Raw genomic sequence first — 21,918 nt, forward strand, 5'->3', positions numbered from 1 at the left:
TAGGTGCATGGGACGCTAAATTGTCCCTTAATTGAAAAAAATGAATTGGGTACCCCAGCTTCTCTCTCAGTCCCCCCTTCACCCCCCCCCCCCCCCCCCCCCCCCCCGCCCTCCCTCTCGGTCCCCCTCCCCCACCTCCCTCTCGGTCCCCCTCCCCCACCTCTCTTTCGGGCCCCTTCCCCCACCTCTCTTTCGGGCCCCCTCCCCGTTGTCCCACTCTCAGACCCCTTCCTGCTCTCGCGGGGGGAGGTGGGCCTCCACCCGTCCCCCATCCCCCTCGGGCCACTCCCGTCCCTCTGTTGGCCCCCCCATCCCTCTCTTGGGGGTTACCCCCACCCCGGCCATCTCTCGGGGGGGTGGCTCCCCCCGTCCCTCTCTCAGGGGGCCCCCCCCATCTCTCCCTTAGTCTCCCTCAGCCTCCCCCCTCCCTCCCTCAGCTCTCTCAGCCCTCCCCCCACTCTCTTGCTCCCCCTCGTGTTCCTTTCAATTACAAGGTCTAAACACTTCTCATGGAAAGCAGCACACAGGAACCAATCAGTACTGTTGTCAGACAGAACAGTGTCCCTGGCCAAGGAGATCAGGGGTTGTGGGGAGAAGGCAGAAGAATGGGGATGAGAAACACATAACCATGATTTTTATTTTATAAATTTAAAGTACCCAATTTTTTTTTTTTCAATGAATGAGCAATTTAGCATAGCCAATCCACCTACCCTGCACATAATAATAATAATCTTTATTAGTGACACAAGCAGGCTTACATTAACACTGCAATGAAGTTACTATGAAAATCCCCCAGTCGCCACAATCCGGTGTCCGTTCGGGTACACTGAGGGAGAATTCAGAATACCCAATTCACCTAACAAGCACGTCTTTGGGGACTTGTGGGAGGAAACCGGAGCACCCGGAGGAAACCCACGCAGACACGGGGGAGAACGTGCAGACTCCGCACAGACAGTGACCCAAGCCGGGAATCGAACCCGAGTCGTCGGGGCTGAGAGGCAGCAGTGCCAGCCACTACACTACCGTGCCGCCCTCTACTGCGCCACCCTTCTCTAAGACGAATGTTTCCATTTTATGGCAGCCTCCCTGCGTTTGTTTTGGTCACTCTCGTGTCTTCCAACATTAACAGCCCATGAGCGATGCTGGTGTAAAATTGTCACGAGGGGTTGAGTTAATGGATCACCGCTTGGGTCTGATTGATATCTCTATTCCGGGCATTGAGTGCTTTAATAGATTTCCACCGGTTCTGTTGGAGCTAATTATCTTTTATTCAGCTTTTCCTTGCGCTGTGTGCTGTGATACCGCACCAACAATGCTGTGAGCCTTTTAGCTTCAAATCAGCCCGAGAGATGGCTGGTTACAGGCAGGTGTTTGCTGACTGTCACTGGCTCCAAGTCCGACGAAATCTCAATTTGAAATTCTCATCATTATTTTCAAATCCTTCCATGCCCTCGCCCCCTCCCAAATCTGTAACCTCCTGCAGCCCCAGCAGCCTCTGCGTGCCGCCAATTCGATCTCTCGCGCAACCCCTATTTCGCTCCCCCACTGGTGGTCGAACTCTGCAATTCCATCCCTTAAATCCCTCCTCCCTTTCCTCCTCTGAAGATGCCCCTTAAAGCCAACCTTTCATTTCCAGAACTTCTGTGGACCACAAATTCGCTAGTAAAAAGGAAACTTGGTTTATTGCAAAGCGCAATTATATTTAAAATATAATCAGATCCAGGCCAGGTCTGCTCTGTGGGATCCAAACCTGGCTGACTTTATACAGAACGTAACCATGAATGATCTCGGGGGGGGGGGGGGGGTGCCTGCGCCCTGCGCCCTTATAATAATAGCTTATTGTCACAAGTAGGCTTCAAATGAAGTTACTGTGAAAAGCCCCTAGTCGCCACATTCCGGCGCATTCTGGGAGGCTGGTATGGGAATTGAATCCGCGCTGTTGGTCTTGTTCTGCATTACAAGCCAGCTGTTTAGCCCACTGTGCTAAACCAGCCCCTGAGTGGGGGGAAGCTCACATTCAGGGAGACTGATTGCCCCGACCCCGTAGATCTCGTGCGGGTTAGAACAAGAAACCTCCTATTAAATGCCTTGGGACTTTGAACTATGTTGTTGGAACTACAGGAAACGCATCGGTGTTCGCAAACCAATCCGAGTCGCTTTCTTTTAAATGCTTCTTGCCCCCGCACACAGACTGGCTCTCGCCATTGTTCGTGGAATCCAAGCTGGTTGTGGAAGCAGAAGCCAGGACACGGAGCATTCCTTTATTGAGAGAATCGATCGACCTTGCTCAGTCTCACAACTCTCCTCCCACTATACCCAGTGCCCCAGAAATCCCCCATTTATAGTCACCTTTCTTCAAAGAAAAACAAAGTAACTAACGGACGGAGGTGACAGCAGCTGGTGGAGCATTGTAATTGAAAGAGAAACATAAAAGGAAACTTTGTTAACGGGACCAAAATATAATTTCCTGGTGGGTGAAGATGCACCCTTCCCCCAGTCCTATTCACCTAACAGCGGTAGCCAGCAGTCCCTCCTTTTAATAAAAAAAAACACTGAAACTACCGGGTGTGATGATCAGTTTATATATGCTCCCTAACCCACCAGCTTTACTCTCTCAGCCTCAACAAAATAATTCACAGGACATTTTAACTATAGTCAGGCTGGGGGTATCTGCCTTCAGTTCTCTCCTATCTGTCTGCAGGTGCGCCCTGTGGCTCAGTTGGTAGCAGCCTCTCCCCTGAATCCCAAAGTTTGGTGTTCCAGTCCCGCTCCAGGTCATTGTTTATTTATTTATTTATTTATTTTAATTTTAGGGTACCCAATTCCTTTTTTTCCAATTAAGGGGCAATTTAGCATGGCCAATCCACCTACCCTGCACAACTTTTTTTGGGTTGTGGGAGTGAGGCCCACGCAGACATGGGGAGAATGTGGAAGCATTGGAAAGGGTGCAGAGGAGAATTTACCAGGATGTTGCCTGGCATGGAGGGAAGATCTTATGATGGAAGACTGAGGGACATGAGGCTGTTTTCGTTAGAGAGAAGAATGTTAAGAGGTGACTTAATTGAGGCATACGAGATGATCAGAGGATTAGATAGGGTGGACAGTGACAGCCTTTTTCCTCGGAAGGTGATGTCTAGCACGAGGGGACATAGCTTTAAATTGAGGGGAGATGGATACAGGACAGATGTCAGAGGTAGGTTCTTTACTCCAGAGTAGTAGGGGCGTGGAATGCCCTGCCTGCAACAGTAGTGGACTCGCCAACATTAAGGGAATTTAAATGGTCATTGGATAGACATATGGATGATAAGGGAATAGTGTAAATGGGCTTTAGAGGAGTTTCACAGGTCGGTGCAACATCGAGGGCCGAAGGGCCTGTACTGCGCTGTAATGTTCTATGTTCTAACTCCACACTGACAGTGACCCGGGGTCGGGATCGAACCCGGGTCCTTGGCGCCATGAGGCAGCAGTGCTAAACTGTGCCGCCGTGCGATGCCCCTTCGTTCCAGGTCTTGAGCACATCATTCAAGTGCAGTGCTGAGGGGGTGCTGCACTGTCGGAGGTGCAGTCTGTTGGATACGACTTTAAACTGAGGTTCCATCTGCAAGGTAGCTCACTCCAGTGTCTTGGGGCCAACAATCACAGGAACATAGTATCTGGTTATTTATCACTGATGCACTATCAATTACGACGAGACGAGAGTAGAGAGTAATCGAGGCTTTATTACGCAGAGATGTGGAGCCTCCCGTAGCTGCTGCCGAAATGGCTGCAGCTCGGAGAGCCCACACATTTATACTCTGCCTACTGGGCGGAGCCAGCAGGCAGGGATCTACCCCCGTACCTGTAGTACAGGGGACTTACCGTAATACCCTCGTATGCAGTATATAATACAACAATCACATTTCTGTGAGTGTGTGAGAGAGAGCGAGAGGGAGAGGTTGCTATGTTTCCACATTACAACAGTGACTACACCTTTTTTCTTAGAAAAATTCTAAACGGCTTTGGGCTGTTACAGAAATGCAAGTTCCTCTTATGTGAAACTGACGGGATATTTAAAAAAAAAATTTAAGTACCCAATTCATTTTTTTTCAATGAAGGGGCAATTTAGCGCAGCCAATCCACCTAGCCTGCACATCTTTGGGTTGTGGGGACGAAACCCACGCAAATACGGAGAATTTAGGGGCTGGTTTAGCACAGGGCTAAATAGCTGGCTTTTAAAGCAGACCAAGGCAGGCCAGCAGCACGGTTCAATTCCCGTACCAGCCTCCCCGAACAGGCGCCGGAATGTGGGACTAGGGGCTTTTCACAAGAACTTCATTTGAAGCCTGCTTGTGATAATAAGTGATTTTCATTCATTTTAATTTTCTTTTTTTTTATTTAGAGTACCCAATTCATTTTTTCCAATGAAGGGGCAATTTAGCGTGGCCAATCCACCTACCCTGAACACCTTTGGGTTGTGAGGGTGCAAACTCCACACGGACAGAGCCAGGAACGAACCTGGGACCTCGGGCGCCGTGAGGCCGCAGTGCTAACCGACTGCGCCACTGTGTTGCCCTGAAACTGACAGGATATTGATGAGGAGGTGACTGGCAGTGTCTGCACAGAGAGTGGGGAGTCGGGCGCGAGCCAATTCCTGATGCATTTGCTAATGGGATCATCTAGGCTTCTTTTGTCAATCAGGAATTTAGATTTTTGTTTTATTTACTTACTTGATTTGCATAATGAATTAAATTTAGACAGCTTTTGATTTAAAAGCTCTTCATTGCCATTCTGATTTAATAAAGTTTTCATAAATTTAATGTATTCCTCTGGTCCTTTCTGCATGTAAATGTCAGCAAGATTGAATGTGAACTTTAGGTTGTGGTGTGTGTTTGTGTGGGAGGTAGTGAGTGAAGGCTTTTGGGAGCGAGGGTTTATGGCGTATTGGCAGAGGGTAGAATGGTTTGGAGAAGGTGTCTTGGAATGTGCCTGTGTTCACGTTCTTGGCTGTTTTTTTTGTTGTTGATCTGTTTATGGGCTTCGTGGCTAGGCCCAGCCTTGTTGCCCGTCCCTAATTGCCCCTTGAGAAGTTGGTGGTGGCTGAACCGCTGCAGCCCCTGAGATGTAGGTACACCCACTGTGCAGTTGGGAAAAGTGTCCCAGATAGGAATTCTACACATGGAGGGGGTTGAAAGAGGGAAGGTGGATGGATTAGAGGCAGCTCCTGAGATTGATGGAGATTGTGTCCCTGGGGATCATTCACCGGCACTTAGTAAAACTCATTGAGTTTCATGGTTTGCAATGAAAATGCCTCCCATCCCCTGCACGAGAAAATATACCAATTTCTGAAATTGGGCGACAGCAAGAACCCGTCTTGTAGCCGGATACTTACACAGCGGTTAGCACTGCTGCCGCCAGGGACCCGGGTTCAATTCTGGCCTCGGGTGACTGTGTGGAGTTTGCACGTTCTCCCCGTGTCTGCGTGGGTTTCCTCCGGGTGCTCCGGTTTCCTCCCACAGCCCAAAGATGTGCAGGTTAGGTGGATTGGCCATGCTAAATTGCCCTTAGTGTCCAAAATTGCCCTTAGTGTCCAATGATGTACAGGTTAGGTTAATGGGATTGGATGGGGGAAGGGACGAGGAACAGAGAACAGTACAGCACAGGAACAGGCCCTTCGGCCCTCTAAGCCTGCGCCGACCGTGCTGCCCATCTAAACTAAACCCTTCTGCACTTCCGGGATCCATATCCCTCTATTCCCATCCTATTCATGTATTGGTCAAGATGCCACCTAAACGTCGCTATCGTTTCTGCTTCCACCACCTCCTCCGGCAGCGAGTTCCAGGCACGCACCACCCTCTGTGTAAAACATTTGCCTCGTACATCTCCTCTAAATTTTCCCCCCTCTCACCTTGAACCTATGTCCCTAGTAATTGACTTATCCACCCTGGGAAGAAGTATCTGACTATCCACTCTGTCCATGCCCCTCATAATCTTGTAGACTTCTATCAGGTCGCCCCTCAACCTCCTTCGTTCCAGTGAAAATAATGAGTTTATCCAACCTCTCCTCAGAGCTAATGCCCTCCATACCAGGCAACCTCTTCTGTACCCTCTCCAAAGCCTCCACATCCTTCTGGTAGTGTGGCGATCAGTATTGTACACAATATTCCAAATGTGGCCTAAGGTTCTGTACAGCTGCAGCATGACTTGTCAATTTGGGTGGAGTGCAGAGGGTCAGTGCAGACCCGATGGGCCGAATGGCCTCCTTCTGCCCTGTAGGGATTCTGACGATTCTATGATGATGATGATGTAATGAAGAGTGGAGAACGACATAATTAACAGCACGGCAACAGACCATTCGGCCCATCTGCTCCATGTCAGCCTTTAAGCTCCGCACTAGTTTCCTCCTACCCCTCCCCTTCACCTTGTGTCTGTGTCCATCATGTCTGTATCTAGTTTCTTTTTGGATGCATCTGTGAGAAATTTGTCCCATTCACTCCCTGTGGGAGCGAGTTCCACATTCTCCCCACTCTCTGGGTAAAGAAGCTATTCTTGAACTCCCCACTTGTAGTCAGCGGTCAGTGTTGTATGTTGATGGCCCTTCTTACCGGTCTCCCACACCAGTGGAATCATTTTGTTTCTCTACGTTTATCCGAGTCAATCCATTCGAAATCTTAAAGACCTTTATCGGGATTCCCCCCCCCCTCCGCCTCTGGATAAAAGGCCTCCGTTTGTTCAATCTTGCAGAAGCACAATGATATTTAAATATTAAAAACCCAGAAATGTGTAATATTGAAAATCGAGCGTTAAATCTCGCCCTCATCCCACACCCACCCACCTTCTCATCCTCACTGTCTCCTTGCCCCTTCGTGTCATTGCCAGTACATAGTCTACAGCGCTAAGTTCAGCTCCTGCTGTTCGGTGTCGTGTAGTGGGTTATGTATGTAACACGGTGAAACTTTGTGGCCCTCAGGTACCACTCTGATCAAGGTGGGTGAGGCTCAGAGACGCCTGGGAGCTGCTGATCGTGATTTCATCCAGTCCTCCATGATTAACTTCCTGACCCCTCTCCGTAACTTCCTGGAGGGAGACTGGAAGACCATTGCGGTGAGTTTTAAGCAATTGTTTTTCCTACACTTTGCCACGGGGCTAGCTGATATCAGGCAGGCGTCTCCCCTGGGCCTTCCCCGTCCCCGGGCCTCCCCCTGTCCCGGGCCTGTCCGAGGTGGTTGTGATTAAAACTGGCTAATGAGCAGATAGGGGCTGGTTTAGCACAGCGGGCTAAACAGCTGGCTTGTAATGCAGAACAATGCCAGCAGGGCGGGTTCAATTCCCGTACCGGCCTCCCCGAACAGGCGCCGGAATGTGGCAACTAGGGGCTTTTCACAGTAACTTCATTGAAGCCTACTTGTGACAATAAGCGATTTTTATTTTATTATTATATTATCATTCCTGGTTTCTTTGAGAATTGAGAAAGAGCTGATCCTATGGAAACCCTATGGAAACCATGCCTTGTCACTCTGGGCTTTGTCCTATAGGATCTCCTGAGACATCGGATCGTGTAGGTTGTTGCTTGTGGGACCTTACTTTGCTCCTCGCAGCAAGCGCACTTTTGAAACGGTACTTGAGCAGCTGTAACCCACTCTGAGACCATGAAAGGTGCTATATAAATGCAAGTTCCTTCAGTAACGGGGAGGCCGCAAGGCATCAAGGGTGAACCTGCGGGAGCCCAGACGACGCGAGGTTAGGGTGGAGGATCTGCCTCGGGAATGGCCGGGATGGGAAATGATAAAAGTCACGGTGGGCGCAGTAAGGAGGGTGCCATCTCCTGTTTCTGTTTTTGAACGTTCCAGAAGGAGAGAAGGCTCCTGGAGAACAGGCGGCTGGACCTGGATGCCTGTAAGGCCCGGTTAAAGAAGGCGAAGGCGGCCGAGGCGAAAGCAGCAGTACGTGATTCCCTTTGTAGCCCATCACTAGGACTCATTAACTCTCCTGAGGGGTCACAGTCACGGGTGCACGAGTTAAAATCCAGCAGGAAATCTGAAGCGGGGACTGCGTCGCTCCGTTACTGTGCTGCTCAAACTGGGAGAGTTAATGTGCTTGCATGAATCTCTCTCTCATTCCTTTGGTCACTGAATAACATTTTGTCTTTAACTTATCGCGAGTTATATTGTACCTAAACCTTCTTACTGACCAATGTTCTTTTTCTGTTGTGTCCTGCGCAGTGTGAGGGAGAAGTGAGTAATGTTGCTTGAACTGCTACTTTCTCTGATCTGGTTTTCCGTCACCTTCTAGAAGGATTTCTAATATATTTCGGGTGGGGGAGGGGGAACATTTTCGACTCGTTCGCGGCCATAATGTTCTCAAGCCCATTGTTGGACCCATTGGAATCTCCGCAGGACCAGCCGCTGGAACACGAGCTGGGTGTTATACTAACGAATGAGTTAATGATCCCACCCTGTGTATGTGTGTGTGTGTCTCTGCTGTCTGCTGTGTCGGTAACACTGCCTGGGGGTTTGGGTGGGCGGTTTGGGTTTAGTGCGATAGCTGGAGATGTGCTGGAAACTGGGACTCATTTGATTACTGAATCTAACTTCGAGTTTCAGTTTCTCCCCCCCCCCCCCCCCCCCCCCCACCTTTTTTTTAAAACCTGCCCAATTATTTTTTCCCAATTAAAGGGCAATTTAGCACGGCCAATCCATCTACCCTGTACACCTTTGGGTCGTGGGGTGAGACCCACACAAACACGGGGAGAATGTGCAAACTCCACACGGACAGTGACCCAGAGCCGGGATCGAACCCGGCTCCTCGGCGCCGCGAGACAGCAGTGCTAACCACTGCGCCACGGTGCCTTGAGATAGCAGTGCGCTGCCGTGCTGCCCTGTGGGTCAGTGTTCATGATAAGAGTTGGAAATAGTGCAATTTCCTAATGTTATCGACTAGCTCCCTCCCTCCCCCTCCCTTTATTTCTGGTGTCCTCTATGTGTCTCTTGTCTTTCTCAGTAAGAAGTCTTACAATTCCAGATGATTCCAAATAAACCTGTTGGACTTTAACCTGGTGTTGTAAGACTTCTTACTGTGCTCACCCCAGTCCAACGCACCATCCGGAAACTGCAAGATCTGGGCTCCAATCACATGTTTGATCACCTGTCAATTTGGGTGAAATGTTTTCCATGAACTCCATCGAGGTGCGACACTTCAGGATCAATTTCTCCATTTTTAATTCTCCTTTTGAGAATTCCCCACCCCCCAACTGCCCCAGTCCACCATTCCTTTCAGTGAAGACAGAAACACTCGGCAGCACGGTAGCACTGTGGCTTCACAGCATCAGGGTTCCAGGTTCAATTCCCCGCTGGGACACTTGCTGTGCGGAGTCTGCACGTTCTTCCCGTGTCAGCGTGGGTTTCCTCCGGGTGCTCCGGTTTCCTCCCACAGTCCAAAGACGTGCAGGTTAGGTGGATTGGCCACGATAAATTGCCCTTAGTGTCCAAAACTGTCCAAGAGGCTGGTTTAGCTCACTGGGCTAAATCGCTGGCTTTTAAAGCAGACCAAGGCAGGTCAGCAGCACGGTTCGATTCCCGTACCAGCCTCCCCGGACAAGCGCCGGAATGTGGCGACTAGGGGCTTTTCACAGTAACTTCATTGAAGCCTACTCGTGACAATAAGCGATTTTCATTTTCATTTGATTTCAAAAAGGTTAGGAGGGGTTATTGGGTTACGGGGATAGGAGGTGAGGGCCGAGTGGCCTCCTTCTGCACTGTATGTTCTATGTCCAACAGCAATAGTCGGAAGGTCATTGATCTCTCTGCACACAGGCTGCCTGAATGTGCTCTGATTTTATTTCAGATTCCCAGCACTCCGCTTCTTTCCTCCCCCCCCCCCCCCCCCCCCCCCCCACCCCATACACACACACACACACCCTTGGGTGCCGTGAGGGAGAACGAGATGGGGATTTGAACTCTCCAGGATTTTCAGAGTTGCCATAAAATCCAGTCCTTGGGTCCCAATTTTCTCCACACCCCCAACCGTCAAAATACGCAATCTCCAGCAGCTCTGACCAATGGGACTTTCCCTGAATCCTAGTTGCTGCTGTTCCCTCCCATCCCTCAGTTTCAAAAGGGGTTCTGTGTTCCCGCAATGCCCAAACCATTTGGTTTTAATGTACGATTTTGAAGAGTTTGGGAGTGGTTCAAGTCCTTGCTCCCAGGTGTTCTGTCCGGATGCAGACAGCTCCCAGATATCGCTGGCGTCCGTTGCTGGTTTAACCAGCAGTAAGGTAGACTTACCTACTTGACAACGATGTGGTGTCCGTTGAACGTCATCTCAAGTCTTGGCATTGAGATTTGGGTCAGATAGAAGTGATGTGAGAGATATCCGGGGACGTATCTGATGGAACCATCAATTCACCAGACACGTGTTTCCGATATGAATATAGGCTTTAATCTGCTTACTACAGAGTCAGCCTGTTACCCGTTGATGAACTCTCGGTGAACTGCAGGCTGACTCTGGAAAAGGGTATTTATACAGCAGCACAAGGGGGAGGAGTCGTGGGCGGAGCCAAGGGTGGAGCCCTGTACAAGCTCCTGAGCATTCCCAGAGCTACTCCCCCTAGTGGTCGGATAACACTACTACGCTTACAAGGATACATTGTGAATTACCATGTTACATTCACCACAGTATCCCAGGGTGCAATCCATTCTGGGAGCCTGCAAGGGACATGACAGCCCCACCGCACAGCAGGATCTGTCTGTCGGGCCTGCATCCCCTGCCTCGAGGACCCCATCCAACAGGCAAGCAGTCTGGTGCAGGGTTTATTGTATTGGCTGCGGTGTCATTCTCTCAAACTGAGGACAGTTGAGGTTTGCGATCTCCTCTGGCCGTTGCTCTTCCCTCAGTAGCATTTTGCCTGCATTACAGCAACTGAGTCCAGTTCCACTGCGCATCTCCAGGCCCAGATTTAGTTGGTTAGTGCTTTTCAAGTGTGAAGTGACCTTTTTTTCTTTACAAACGTGTCCACAGATATGTCGCTTTTTATGCATGATTTTATTTTTGTGTGTGTGTGTAAAATCTCTTCCCGCCTTGTAGGCGACACCTGATTTTCAGGAGACTAGGCCTCGTAACTATGTACTGTCGGCCAGTGCATCTGCGGTAAGCCATGGGCGAAATCACCATTCCCCATTTTCTCTTTTTATTTTGCCTTTCTCCTGCTCTATCTCCGACATTGTAATGCTATAAGGATTGGTGACTCTTTTTTTTGAACCAGGCCTCTTAAATGTGCCAACTGCCAAAACCTGCAGCCTCGCTTACAGTTGCCAACTCTGGTCGGGCCTATACCTGGAGGCTTCATTCCACCTCTGCCAATTGCCTCAGGCCATCCATTTAGCCCTCGTTTCCAACACTCCCAGGACGGGTATGCAAAGGGGTTCAAAATCAAAATGGGGGGGGGGGGGGGGGGGGGGGGGGGGGGGGAAGAGGGGGGCGCTGAGAACCTATTTTATTGAGCAGCACTGTAGTTTTTCTTCTGGGAGTTCCTGGCAGGAGTATCCAGGGAATTAATCTTCAATTCAAAAGGTGGCGCAGTGGTTAGCACTGCTGCCTCACGGCGCTGAGGTCCCAGGTTTGATCCCAGCTCCGGGTCGCTGTCCGTGTGGAGTTTGCACATTCTCCCCGTGTCTGTGTGGGTTTCGCCCCCATAAAGTGGCCAACCAGTCAGGCTTATCCAGGGTCTTGTTAAACGGAACTAATGGGGGCAACTGGATTTTCCAGTCCGTTGCAATAGGGGAAAAAACAGTCGGGACCAGTATGCCTATTCCCCCGCTTTTACTGTTCCCTTCTGGGCGGTGTGTTGAGGGGCAGTGTAATTGTCTGGAAGTGGGCTGTCCTGTAGAGGGATCAATCTCCTGACCAAACCCCCAAGGGTGGTCCAGTTGCCGTATCATTTTATATTTAAAGCTTTAAAAAGATCGGTGACTGGGCACCTTCTTGCTGAAGCAACTTGCCCATTATCCCAGCCTGGCGCTCCGCTCCCACGGCAGAGTTGGCCATCTAGATTCGAGCGCTGAATTGAACAAGAAATCTGTCTTTGTGCCAACTTGAGAGCGCGGGTCGGCACAGGAAACTATTCCGAAATGTATGAAATGGTGGCTCTTGGACCTTGGGGGCAGTCGCCAGTGCCAATGCTTTATGGATGGGTTCAAGGGGCTGAATAGCCCACTCCTCCTGTCCCTTTCATCAAACAATGTCTCAGTGCCATTGGCTGCAATTGTCCACTGTCGATGCCAATCAAAATCCCCTTTCCCCGTTCTATATGTTTCCCTCATACCCAAAGCACTTTGGGATGTCTCATTACGTTAAAGGCAGGATATAAATTGCTGCTCTTGTTGTCTAGCCTGATAAAAAGCATCACCAATCCGATATCATGCTTATTACATACCCTCTTCCCCTTTGAAGTGTCCAAAATGGTGTTTATCACGGGGCGACACAGTGGTGCAGTGGTTAGCACTGCTGCCCTCAGCGCCGAGGACCTGGGTTCGATCCCGGTTCGGGCCCTGAGTCACTGTCCGTGTGGAGTTTGCACATTCTCCCCGTGTCTGCGTGGGTCTCACCCCCACAACCCAAAAAAGATGTGCAGGGTGGGTGGATTGGCCACGCTAAATTGCCCTTAATTGGGAAAGGGAGTAATTGGGTACTCTAAATTTAGTATTTAAAATTGGTGCTTATCCAACTGCTGTGTGCAGCTAACTTACATACAAATCCCTTGTACTGTCTGGAGCTTCATAACCTTCCTGATTCGTCTACAGCATAACTGTGGCGGGCAGCGAGCTGGTGAATTTGCTTCTCCAGCTTCCGGCTGCATTTCCTGCCGGATTCCAGGATGAGCAGCGGAGCAGACCGCCTGGTATCCTTTCCTCCCAGAGGGTGTGTAATAAGTGGCACTAATTGCCCCTTCCAACATTCACCGCCTCCGATCTAGATTACTCTGCTATTAACCCAAAGTCAGAAATGGCTATTCTGAAGAAAGTTGGATTTGTCTGGAGTCTGAAGAGGGAGCATAAAGGGGTGTCCTGCATAAATGGAGGGGGGGGGTGGGGGGCCGTCCAACACCACCTCACGTCCACCGAGTACGTGTGACACTTTCTGAAAACTTGCATTTGTATAGCGCCTTTAGCTTCCCAAGGCACTTCACAGGTGCGTAATGAGACAGTGAGCCCCTGGAGGAGAAATTAGGAAGATTGACTTAGTCCACAGAGGTGGGTTTACAGAAGGATCTGAGGGGGGGGGGGGGATGGAGAGAGTGGGGGGGGGGGGGGATGGAGAGAGTGGGGGGGGGGGGGGATGGAGAGAGTGGGGGGGGGGGATGGAGAGAGTGGGGGGGGGGATGGAGAGAGTGGGGGGGGGATGGAGAGAGTGGGGGGGGGATGGAGAGAGTGGGGGGGGGGGTATGGAGAGAGTGGGGGGGGATGGAGAGATTGTGGGGGGTAATTCCATTGCTTTGGGCAGAGACGGCTGAAGACTGGGCATCTAGTGATGGGACGACGCTGGTGGAGGGTGGGAAAGCGGGATAGAGTTGGCGGAGTGCAGAGAGTTTGGAGGGTTGCGGGGCTGGAGGGGGCCACAGGGACCAGGAGGGATTTGAACACGAGAATCTTAAATTTGAGGGTTTTATATTGTCTGATTAGAGTTCTGTGAAGCACCTCAGGATACTGTGCAACATTAAAGGAGCTATATAAATGCAAGCTGTAATTGTTGTCGATTATGTCATCATTCCCAGTTACGTGTTCCACATGAGAGTACATTCCGACTGGTTTAATCCATGGCTCTGGACTGTCTGGATGAGATAATGGTGCAGTTTATATTTAACTTCTTGAAGCTATTCCGACATGTTTTTGTACCCAGTTGCCTATGTGATCTTCCGAAGACAAATTCAACTTGAAATCTTACTAAACCCACCCCTCACCTTGCCTGAAGAAAAGAAAACGTATTTCAGAATCCTTCACCAGGCCTCCCAACAGGCTTCTGATTAACCTCGTAAAAGTGGTTAATCCCAAATTTTAATGCTGATTCGTTATTTTCACAATGGAGTTGTGCTCAGAGTCCAATCTATTGAAGTGTTGTATTCAATAGGGGCTGAAACCTGGGGCCTGGTATGGCACCTTGGGCCTGGGCCCTGGGACAGAGACCTATGTGTGAGAGACGTCTTCACCGCTACTGATTTACAGCAGATATTTCATCCTTGCGAGTGCGTTGTCGGGTATTTCCCTCTTTACTGATCTGACCAACCGAATCCTTCCAAAACGGAGAGATGCCATTCAGCCCCTCGCCTATCGGGTTTCCGCCAGCTTTTGTGTCTGCTTTGCTTTGTTATTCCTGAGGCTGAATTGATACAATTGAGGGTCATGAGGTCGCCATTCAGAGAAGTGGGGCCTCCAACTGACACTTGTCTGGCAGTAAAAACGGAATTACAGCTAATGCCAGAATATTCAACCCGCTGGGGGGGAGGGGGAGGGAGGAAGAGGAGGCAGACCCCACTCGAGAACCAGGCCGAAGTGGGTGTGGGTAAAGAGTTACCAGGGTGATTGTGGGGGTGCAGCCAGTGCCCCAAACACGTTTTGGTGAAACAACGCCTGGATTACTGGGTGCAGTTTTGATCTCCAGATTTACGGAAGGATATCCTTTCGTTGGAGGTGGGGGAATTGACTCCCGGGATGAGGGTGACGTCCTGTGACGGGAGGCCGATGGAATTGGGCCCATATTCTCTGGAGGTTCGAAAAATGAGGTGACCGCATTGAAACAGACAAAGTTCTGATCGGGGTGGGTTGACAGGATGGGGGGGGGGTTGACAGGATGGCGGGAGGTGTTGACGGGGGGGTTGATGGGGGGGGGGGGGTGTTGAGAGGGTGGGACGGGAGGGGTTGATGGGGGGGGTTGATTTGGGGGGGGTGGGTTGACGGTGGGGTCGGTTGACAGGGTGGGGGGGTTGACAGGGCGGGGGGAGGTGTTGACGGGGGGTTGACAGGGTGGCGGGGTTTTGACGGTGGGGGGTTGACAGGGTGGCGGGGTTTTGACGGTGGGGGGTTGACAGGGTGGGGGAGGTGTTGACGGGGGGTTGACAGGATGGGGGGACGTGTGGGCGGGGGGGGTTGACTGGATGGGGGAGGTTTTGACAGGGGGGGCACTGAGAGATTGTTTCTGCTGGTCGGAGAATCGAAAACACATGAGCCACTGTCTCTGGATAAGAGGGCAGATCATTTAGGACTGAGATGAGGAGAAATTGCTTCACTGAAAGGTATTGGAAAATTCTCTACTCGAGGATCGTGGAGGCTCCGTCATTGAATTTATTTAAGGGCTGGAAGACAGAGTTTTACTATCTCGGGGAAATCCAGGGATGGGGAGCAGGTGGGAAAGTGGAATTGAAACCCAAGATCAACCATGACCTTCCCTTAATGAGGTTAGCAGTGGGGATATTCACAATAACTGCACAATGTTCAGCACCATTCGCTACTCCTCAGATAATGAAGCAGTCCATGTCCATATGCAGCAAGACCTGGACAATAGCCAGGCCTGAGCTGACAAGTGGCAAGTTACATTTGCGCCACACAAGTGTCAGGCAATGACCATCTCCTACAAGAGAGGATCTGACCGCCACCCCTTGACATTCAGTGGCATTACCATCGCTGAACCCCCCACAATCGGCATCCTGGGGGTTACTATTGACCAAAAACTGAACTAGAGTAGCCATATTAATACTGTGGCTACCAGGGCAGGTCAGAGGCTGGGAATCCTGTGGCAAGTAAGACACCTCCTGACACCCCAAAGCCTGTCCACCATCTACAAGGCACAAGTCAGGAGGTCAATGGAATACTCTCCACTTGCCTGGATGAGCGCAGCTGCAACAACACTCAAGAAGCTCAGCACCATCCAGGACAAAGCAGCCCCGCTTGTTGCTCCTCCTTCCACAAACATTCAATCGCCCCACCACCGGCGAACAGTGGCAGCCGTGTGTACCATCTATAAGCTGCACTGCAGTAACTCACCAAGGTTCCTTAGGCTCAGCCTTCCAAACCCATGACCACTCCCATCTAGAAGGACAAGAGCATCAGGCAAGAGTCACTCACCACCCTGACTTGGAAATACCACACCGTTCCTTCACAGTCCCTGGGTCAAAATCCTGGCTCTCCCTCCCTAACAGCACTGTGGATGTACCTACATCACAGGGCATGAGGCGGATTCAAGCAGGAAGCTCACCACCACCTTCCAAGGGGTAATTAATGATGGGCAATAAATGCTGGGTAGCCAGCAATATTTATATCATATTGAGTGGCAGAGCAGGTTTGTCAGGCAGTATTGTCGACTCCCAGGCCTATCTCATGTCTACCCGAGTTGTGCAGAGAGGCGGGGTCAGAGGGGATGGGGTGGGTGAGTTGTGAGAGCAGTAGGAATGTGGCCAGGGAATCGAGTTGAGTTAACAGTCGACTGTGTAGAACGGGGTCAGCCTCCCCGAACAGGCGCCGGAATGTGGAGACTAGGGACTTTTCACAGTAACTTCATTTGACGTCTACTCGTGACAATAAGCGATTTCCATTTCATAAGTGAAGTTTGGGGAGGTTAAAAATAAGATCTCCTATTTCATCTTCACTGCACATCAAGAAATCATTGTTACAGGAATAGAGGGAAGGTTTTGATGAGTTAGATTGTGGTAGGGTTGTTAAGATGCTGCACTGTGAGGGCGAGCAGCATGTTGCACAGTGGTTAGCACTGGGACTACAGCGCTGAGGGCCCGGGTTCGAATCCTGGGTCACTGTCCGTGTGGAGTTTGCACATTCTCCCCATGTCTGCGTGGGTTTCGCCCCCATAACCCAAAGATGTGCAGGGTAGGTGGATTGGCCACGCTAAATTGCCACTTAATTGGAGAAAAAATAATTGAGTATTCTAAATTTAAAAAAAAAAAGATGCTGCACTGTTGAAGGAAAAGAAAGATTTTCATTTATATAGTGCCTTTGACCTCGGGGCGTTCTGAAGCATTCTATAGCCAATGATGTACTTTTGAAGTGTAGCCATGCAGGAAATGCAGCAGCCAATTTGTGCACAGCAAGCTCCCACAAACCGTAAAGCGATAAACCTTCATAGTGCAAAACAGCCTGTCCACTGGGGAGCATTAGCCATTGGAGAGGCAGAGGGTTACCAGAAGGCAGCGATCTCTCTGCCCTGTTGGTAACGTTTATAGGCCACGTGCATTGTTCTGAAATTAGGAGCGTGCATGCATTTCTCAAAAAAAAATCAAGGAATTGGGAAAGGTGGAACTTTCACTGGTAGAAGAATCACTGGGGTGTGAAAAGAACTGAAATAAGAGTGTGAAGATCAACGCTCCATCAAAAAATATACACCATCTCTGGCATTATTTAAATCAGCTGTTAGTCCGCAGATGGTTGAGTGCTACCTAATATACAGAAGGTATTAATTGTACTCCTTTTGATAATATTTTGGAGAATTGAAGTGAGCTGCTTGATGAATTAGGAATTGAGGATTATTCGCTTTGTGCTTCTCGTTCTGTGAGGATCCACTTTGATCTTTCTCTGCACCGACCTGACTATTCATTTCTACTAACAATCCTGCAACTTCTCAAGCTCTTACTGTTCAACTGAGTATTTCAGTCGAAGCAGCAATACTGCTTACCCAGAGTGCTCACCGGGATCCAGATCTCAAACCTGTTTAAAATCCCTCCCCATTCTAGCCACGGTAGCACAGTGGTTAGCACTGTTGCTTCACAGCTCCAGGGTCCCAGGTTCGATTCCCGGCTTGGGTCACTGTCTGTGTGGAATCTGCACCTTCTGCCCGTGTCTGAGTGGGTTTCCTCCGGGTTCTCCGGTTTCCTCCCACAGTCCAAAGATGTGCAGGTTAGGTGGATTGGCCGTGCTAAATTGTCCTTCAGTGTCCATAATGGTTAGGTGGGGTTACTGGGTTACGGGGATAGGGTGGAGGTGTGGGCTTAAGTTGGGTGTTCTTTCCAAGAGCTGGTGCAGAGTCGACGGGCTGAATGGCCTCCTTCTGCACTGTAAACTCTATGACTCTATGAATAAGTAGGGGGGACCTCCAGCGTTATGAGTCCATCAGTGCCATTCCCTGGCGACCTGAACGTTGACATCCTAGACTTGGGTGGATGGATCGTGAGAGCTCTTTAACAAGAGTTTTCCAATTAGTTCCGCTCGCCCGCCTTAGAAAACCTAATAGCTCAGCATATTGCTTTGAGACTCTTCGACGTAGGTTTCCATGGTGACCCATCAGACCTAGCTAGCAAAAGCAAAGAAAATTGTCTTGTGGATGTGCAAGAATTTATTATTTTTTAAAAAATTGTTCTTGCCAATAGCCAAGGAAGAAGAATCTTTGGATTATCTATTATCTCCATTCCGTTCCCAGAGCGGTTAAGCCAGAATGAAGCCTGTGCAGAGCAATATTGGTAGATTGAAGCATTAACACCAACTAAAATTACACCCAAGTGAGATGTTAGACGTGAAGAACAAAACGGCCTTACTGGCAATTTTGTTCATTAAATATTGGTGGTGGGGGGGGCTTCCCGGAAACAGCTGTTTCCACAGACAAACAGTAGTAGAGTTTTGCAGCTCAGAAATAGGCCCTTCAGCCCATCGTGTGTGGGCCGGCCATCAATCACCTATCGACGCTAATCGCATTTTCCAGAACTTGGTCCGTCGCCTTGCACGCTGCGGCGTTTCGAGCGCTCGTTCGAATGATGCGAGTGTTCCCGCCTCCACCTTTTCAGGCAGCGAGTTCCAGATTCCCGTCACACTCTGGGCGAACCCATTTCTTCCTCGAATCCCCTCCAAATCTCCTGCCCTGACCTTGAATCCATGTCCCCTGGTTAATGCCCTCCCCTCTAACTAAGGGGAAACGTTTCTTCCTATCTGTGTCCCTCATAATATTGTAGAGTCAGAATGGATAGATTGTGTCTGTTATTCCATCCAGGCCCACATGTTGTAACAAGTGGTGTTAGTTATCACTGTTTTATCAAACCATTCACATATTTAAAATGAAAGTTGAGATGCTTTTGTGACCTGCAGATCTTATTTAGTTCAGTTGTGGTCACTGTTAACTTGACTCCTATTTCTGTTGGTCCTCTCATTGTTACCTTGCATGCTGCGTGAACCCTTCAGCCACAATGTTAAACAAGCTTCGGCTTGTCCAAATCGTCTCTTCTCTTCTCCAATCTGCTGTAAAACATAGTCGTGTTTGGTGGTGACTTTGATCCAGAGGGTGTTTGCTAATGACGGCTGTATTTGTCCTGTAATTTCAGACACTGTCTGTATGGCTCACGTCGGGCCCACAGTAACCATGACCCTGTTGTGCCGAGTACAAATATGTTTTCTGTTCTTCTGTCAGTCCCACAACACCTAATGCATGTTGTGTGTGAGTGCGTGTGTGTGTTTTGTATTATCCCCATGCTCTAACATCACGTCCCATTAAACATCAGTAACAATAAACTCCTTCCAGTGTCAAACACTCATCTCCTTTCTTGTTACTGTGCGGATTTGCAGCTCTGGAGTGAGGAGGTGACAAAAGTGAGTATCTGAAATGAAACCACGCTGGGAAATGGATACACTGGGAAGCACTAGGCTGCTGGTTACATGGTACTGGGCAATTTAAAAGATATGAACATTTTCCTGGCGTTCCATCTCGAGATTGATCAACACCAAACTCCGAACGCTTCAAAAGGGTTTTGGGTCTCCCAAGGCTGCGAGATTGAAATCGGAGTTTACTGGGGCCTCCAATCAACCTCCAGCTGTTCCCACTTCTATTTGTTTGAAGCTGGTGGGCACGCCCACCCTGGGCGAGGGTTCCTGACTTGTGCTACCCCAGTAACATAGGGCTAGAAACAGGGAAGGTTTTGAGGGTGGAAGGGCTGGTGGTGGGTGCTGAATATAAACCAGGCCATTCCGCTGTGGTCTGTACGCAGGCTTCAACCGAACGGAGGCTGTGCCCCGGGTACAATTAACGCCGGGGCACAGAGAGAGCGGAATGATGATTCTTCACCTCCTTGTACTCTTTTGTGTGCCTCCCATCCCCTACCCGCCCCCTCGCCCAGGCCCGCCCCAAAGACCCAAGGGGACAGAGTGCCCGACAATGAAACTGGCAATGGAACACGTTGCGATTAAAAACTTTAACCTGTCCATGGTCCATTTGGAAAAGTGCAAAGAACACCCTTCATATATTCTGCGCAGTAACCCGGACATCGTTATCTCATTCCTGTCTCCAGCCCATTGACGAGAGAGAATGAGTGAGGACAGAAATGTCAAAGTTCACTGTAGATAGGAAGAACTCGTCATTTTTGACATTGGGAACTTGCTATTTAAGGGAATCACAAAGTTAACATGCAGGGACAGGAAGCGATTAGGAATGTAACTGGTACGTTAGCTTTTATTTTGTGGATTGGAGTACAAGAGTAAATAAGTCTTACTGCCATTGTACAGAGCATTGCGAGGCACACCTGGAGTATAGATCCAGTGTCCGTGCCGAGGGAGGGACATACTTGCCGTGGAGGGAGTGCAGTGAAGGAGAGATTGAGAAGACAAGGGTTATATTCCCTTGGAGTTTAGAAAACTGAGAGGTGATCTCGGTGAGCCAAGGAAAGATTCCCAAGGAGCTTGACTCCGTGGATGCTGAGAAAATGTTTCCCTTGGTTGGGGAGTCTAGAACATGGGGTCTCAGAATAAGGGGTCAGCCATTTAGGACTGAGATGAGGTTGGGATTTTGGGGGGGGGGGGTGCAATTTGGGGAGGGGGCGGGGCTGCGGTGGGTTCAATTCCAGCCTCGGGTCACTGTCTGTGCGGAGTCTACACGTTCTCCCCGTGTGTGCGTGGGTTTCCTCCGGGTGCTCCGGTTTCCTCCCACAGTCCAAAGATGTGCAGGTGAATTGGCCATGCTAAATTGCCCCTTAGTGTCCAAGGGTGTGCAGGTTAGATGGGGTTATGGGGGTAAGGTGGGGGAGTGGGCCTAGCTAGGGTGCTCTTTCAGGGGGTCAGTGCAGACTCAATGGGCCGAATGTCCTCTGCACTGTAGAAATTCTATGATTTGGGGTGAGGTGGGTTCAAGAACCCGAGAAGGGAGTAATGGCAGGGTGCTGGTTTTGCTGGGCATCTGGCGAGGAAGGAAGGGGGTCACAACTGGTGTTGGGGGAGGAAGGTGGACGGAACCCCCAGTGTGCAAACTCCCTTCCTGGCATTTTTCATCCAGACTGCAGAGAGGCAGCCTGCCCACTCGCCCATGTGCCCACTCTCGCCCATGTGCCCACTCTCGCCCATGTGCCCACTCTCGCCCATGTGCCCACTCTCGCCCATGTGCCCACTCTCGCCCATGTGCCCACTCTCGCCCATGTGCCCACTCTCGCCCATGTGCCCACTCGCGCCCATGTGCCCACTCGCGCCCATGTGCCCACTCTCGCCCATGTGCCCACTCTCGCCCATGTGCCCACTCTCGCCCGCCTGCCCACTCTCGCCCGCCTGCCCTCTCTCGCCCGCCTGCCCTCTCTCGCCCGCCTGGCCCCCTCTCACCTGCCTGCCCTCTCTCGCCCGCCTGGCCCCCTCTTACCCGCCTGCCAATGCCAACTGTATTATGGAATGGGCAGTGTATTATTCCTGTCAATATGCTCGCTAATTAGCCTAATTGACCTTTAATTATTTGTTTAAATATGGCAGGCAAGCTGCTGATTTCAGCACCCATCCACCCACCCGGTGTATTATGGGAACAGCTCGGGGATTAGAGGCTTCTTCACTCTGGAAGGTCGTGAATCTTTGAAAGTCACTCCATCCCAGAGAGTTGTCCAGTCGCCCAGGGTGTTACTGAGAGGGTTGACAGAACTTTGGTTACAAATGGAATGAAGGTGAATGGGAATCATCTTGGACTGGTGGAGTTGAGATAGGACATCAGCCGTGGGAG

General features: G+C 50.2%; 1 protein-coding gene across 1 annotated transcript in view; it reads left to right on the top strand.

Moving 5' to 3' along the window:
* The window catches only part of LOC119955529 (endophilin-B2-like), a 68,325-nt gene that overhangs the window by 30,612 nt on the left and 15,795 nt on the right, over nucleotides 1-21,918 (top strand). Inside the window, exons 4-8 of the mRNA XM_038781802.1 lie at nucleotides 6,947-7,080; nucleotides 7,827-7,919; nucleotides 8,199-8,210; nucleotides 11,059-11,121; nucleotides 19,521-19,544. Coding sequence (XP_038637730.1) covers nucleotides 6,947-7,080; nucleotides 7,827-7,919; nucleotides 8,199-8,210; nucleotides 11,059-11,121; nucleotides 19,521-19,544 — 326 coding nt within the window. The remainder of the gene's footprint in view (nucleotides 1-6,946; nucleotides 7,081-7,826; nucleotides 7,920-8,198; nucleotides 8,211-11,058; nucleotides 11,122-19,520; nucleotides 19,545-21,918) is intronic.

This window comes from Scyliorhinus canicula, chromosome 21 (assembly GCF_902713615.1).
Source record: "Scyliorhinus canicula chromosome 21, sScyCan1.1, whole genome shotgun sequence".
NCBI classification, from domain to species: domain Eukaryota; kingdom Metazoa; phylum Chordata; class Chondrichthyes; order Carcharhiniformes; family Scyliorhinidae; genus Scyliorhinus; species Scyliorhinus canicula.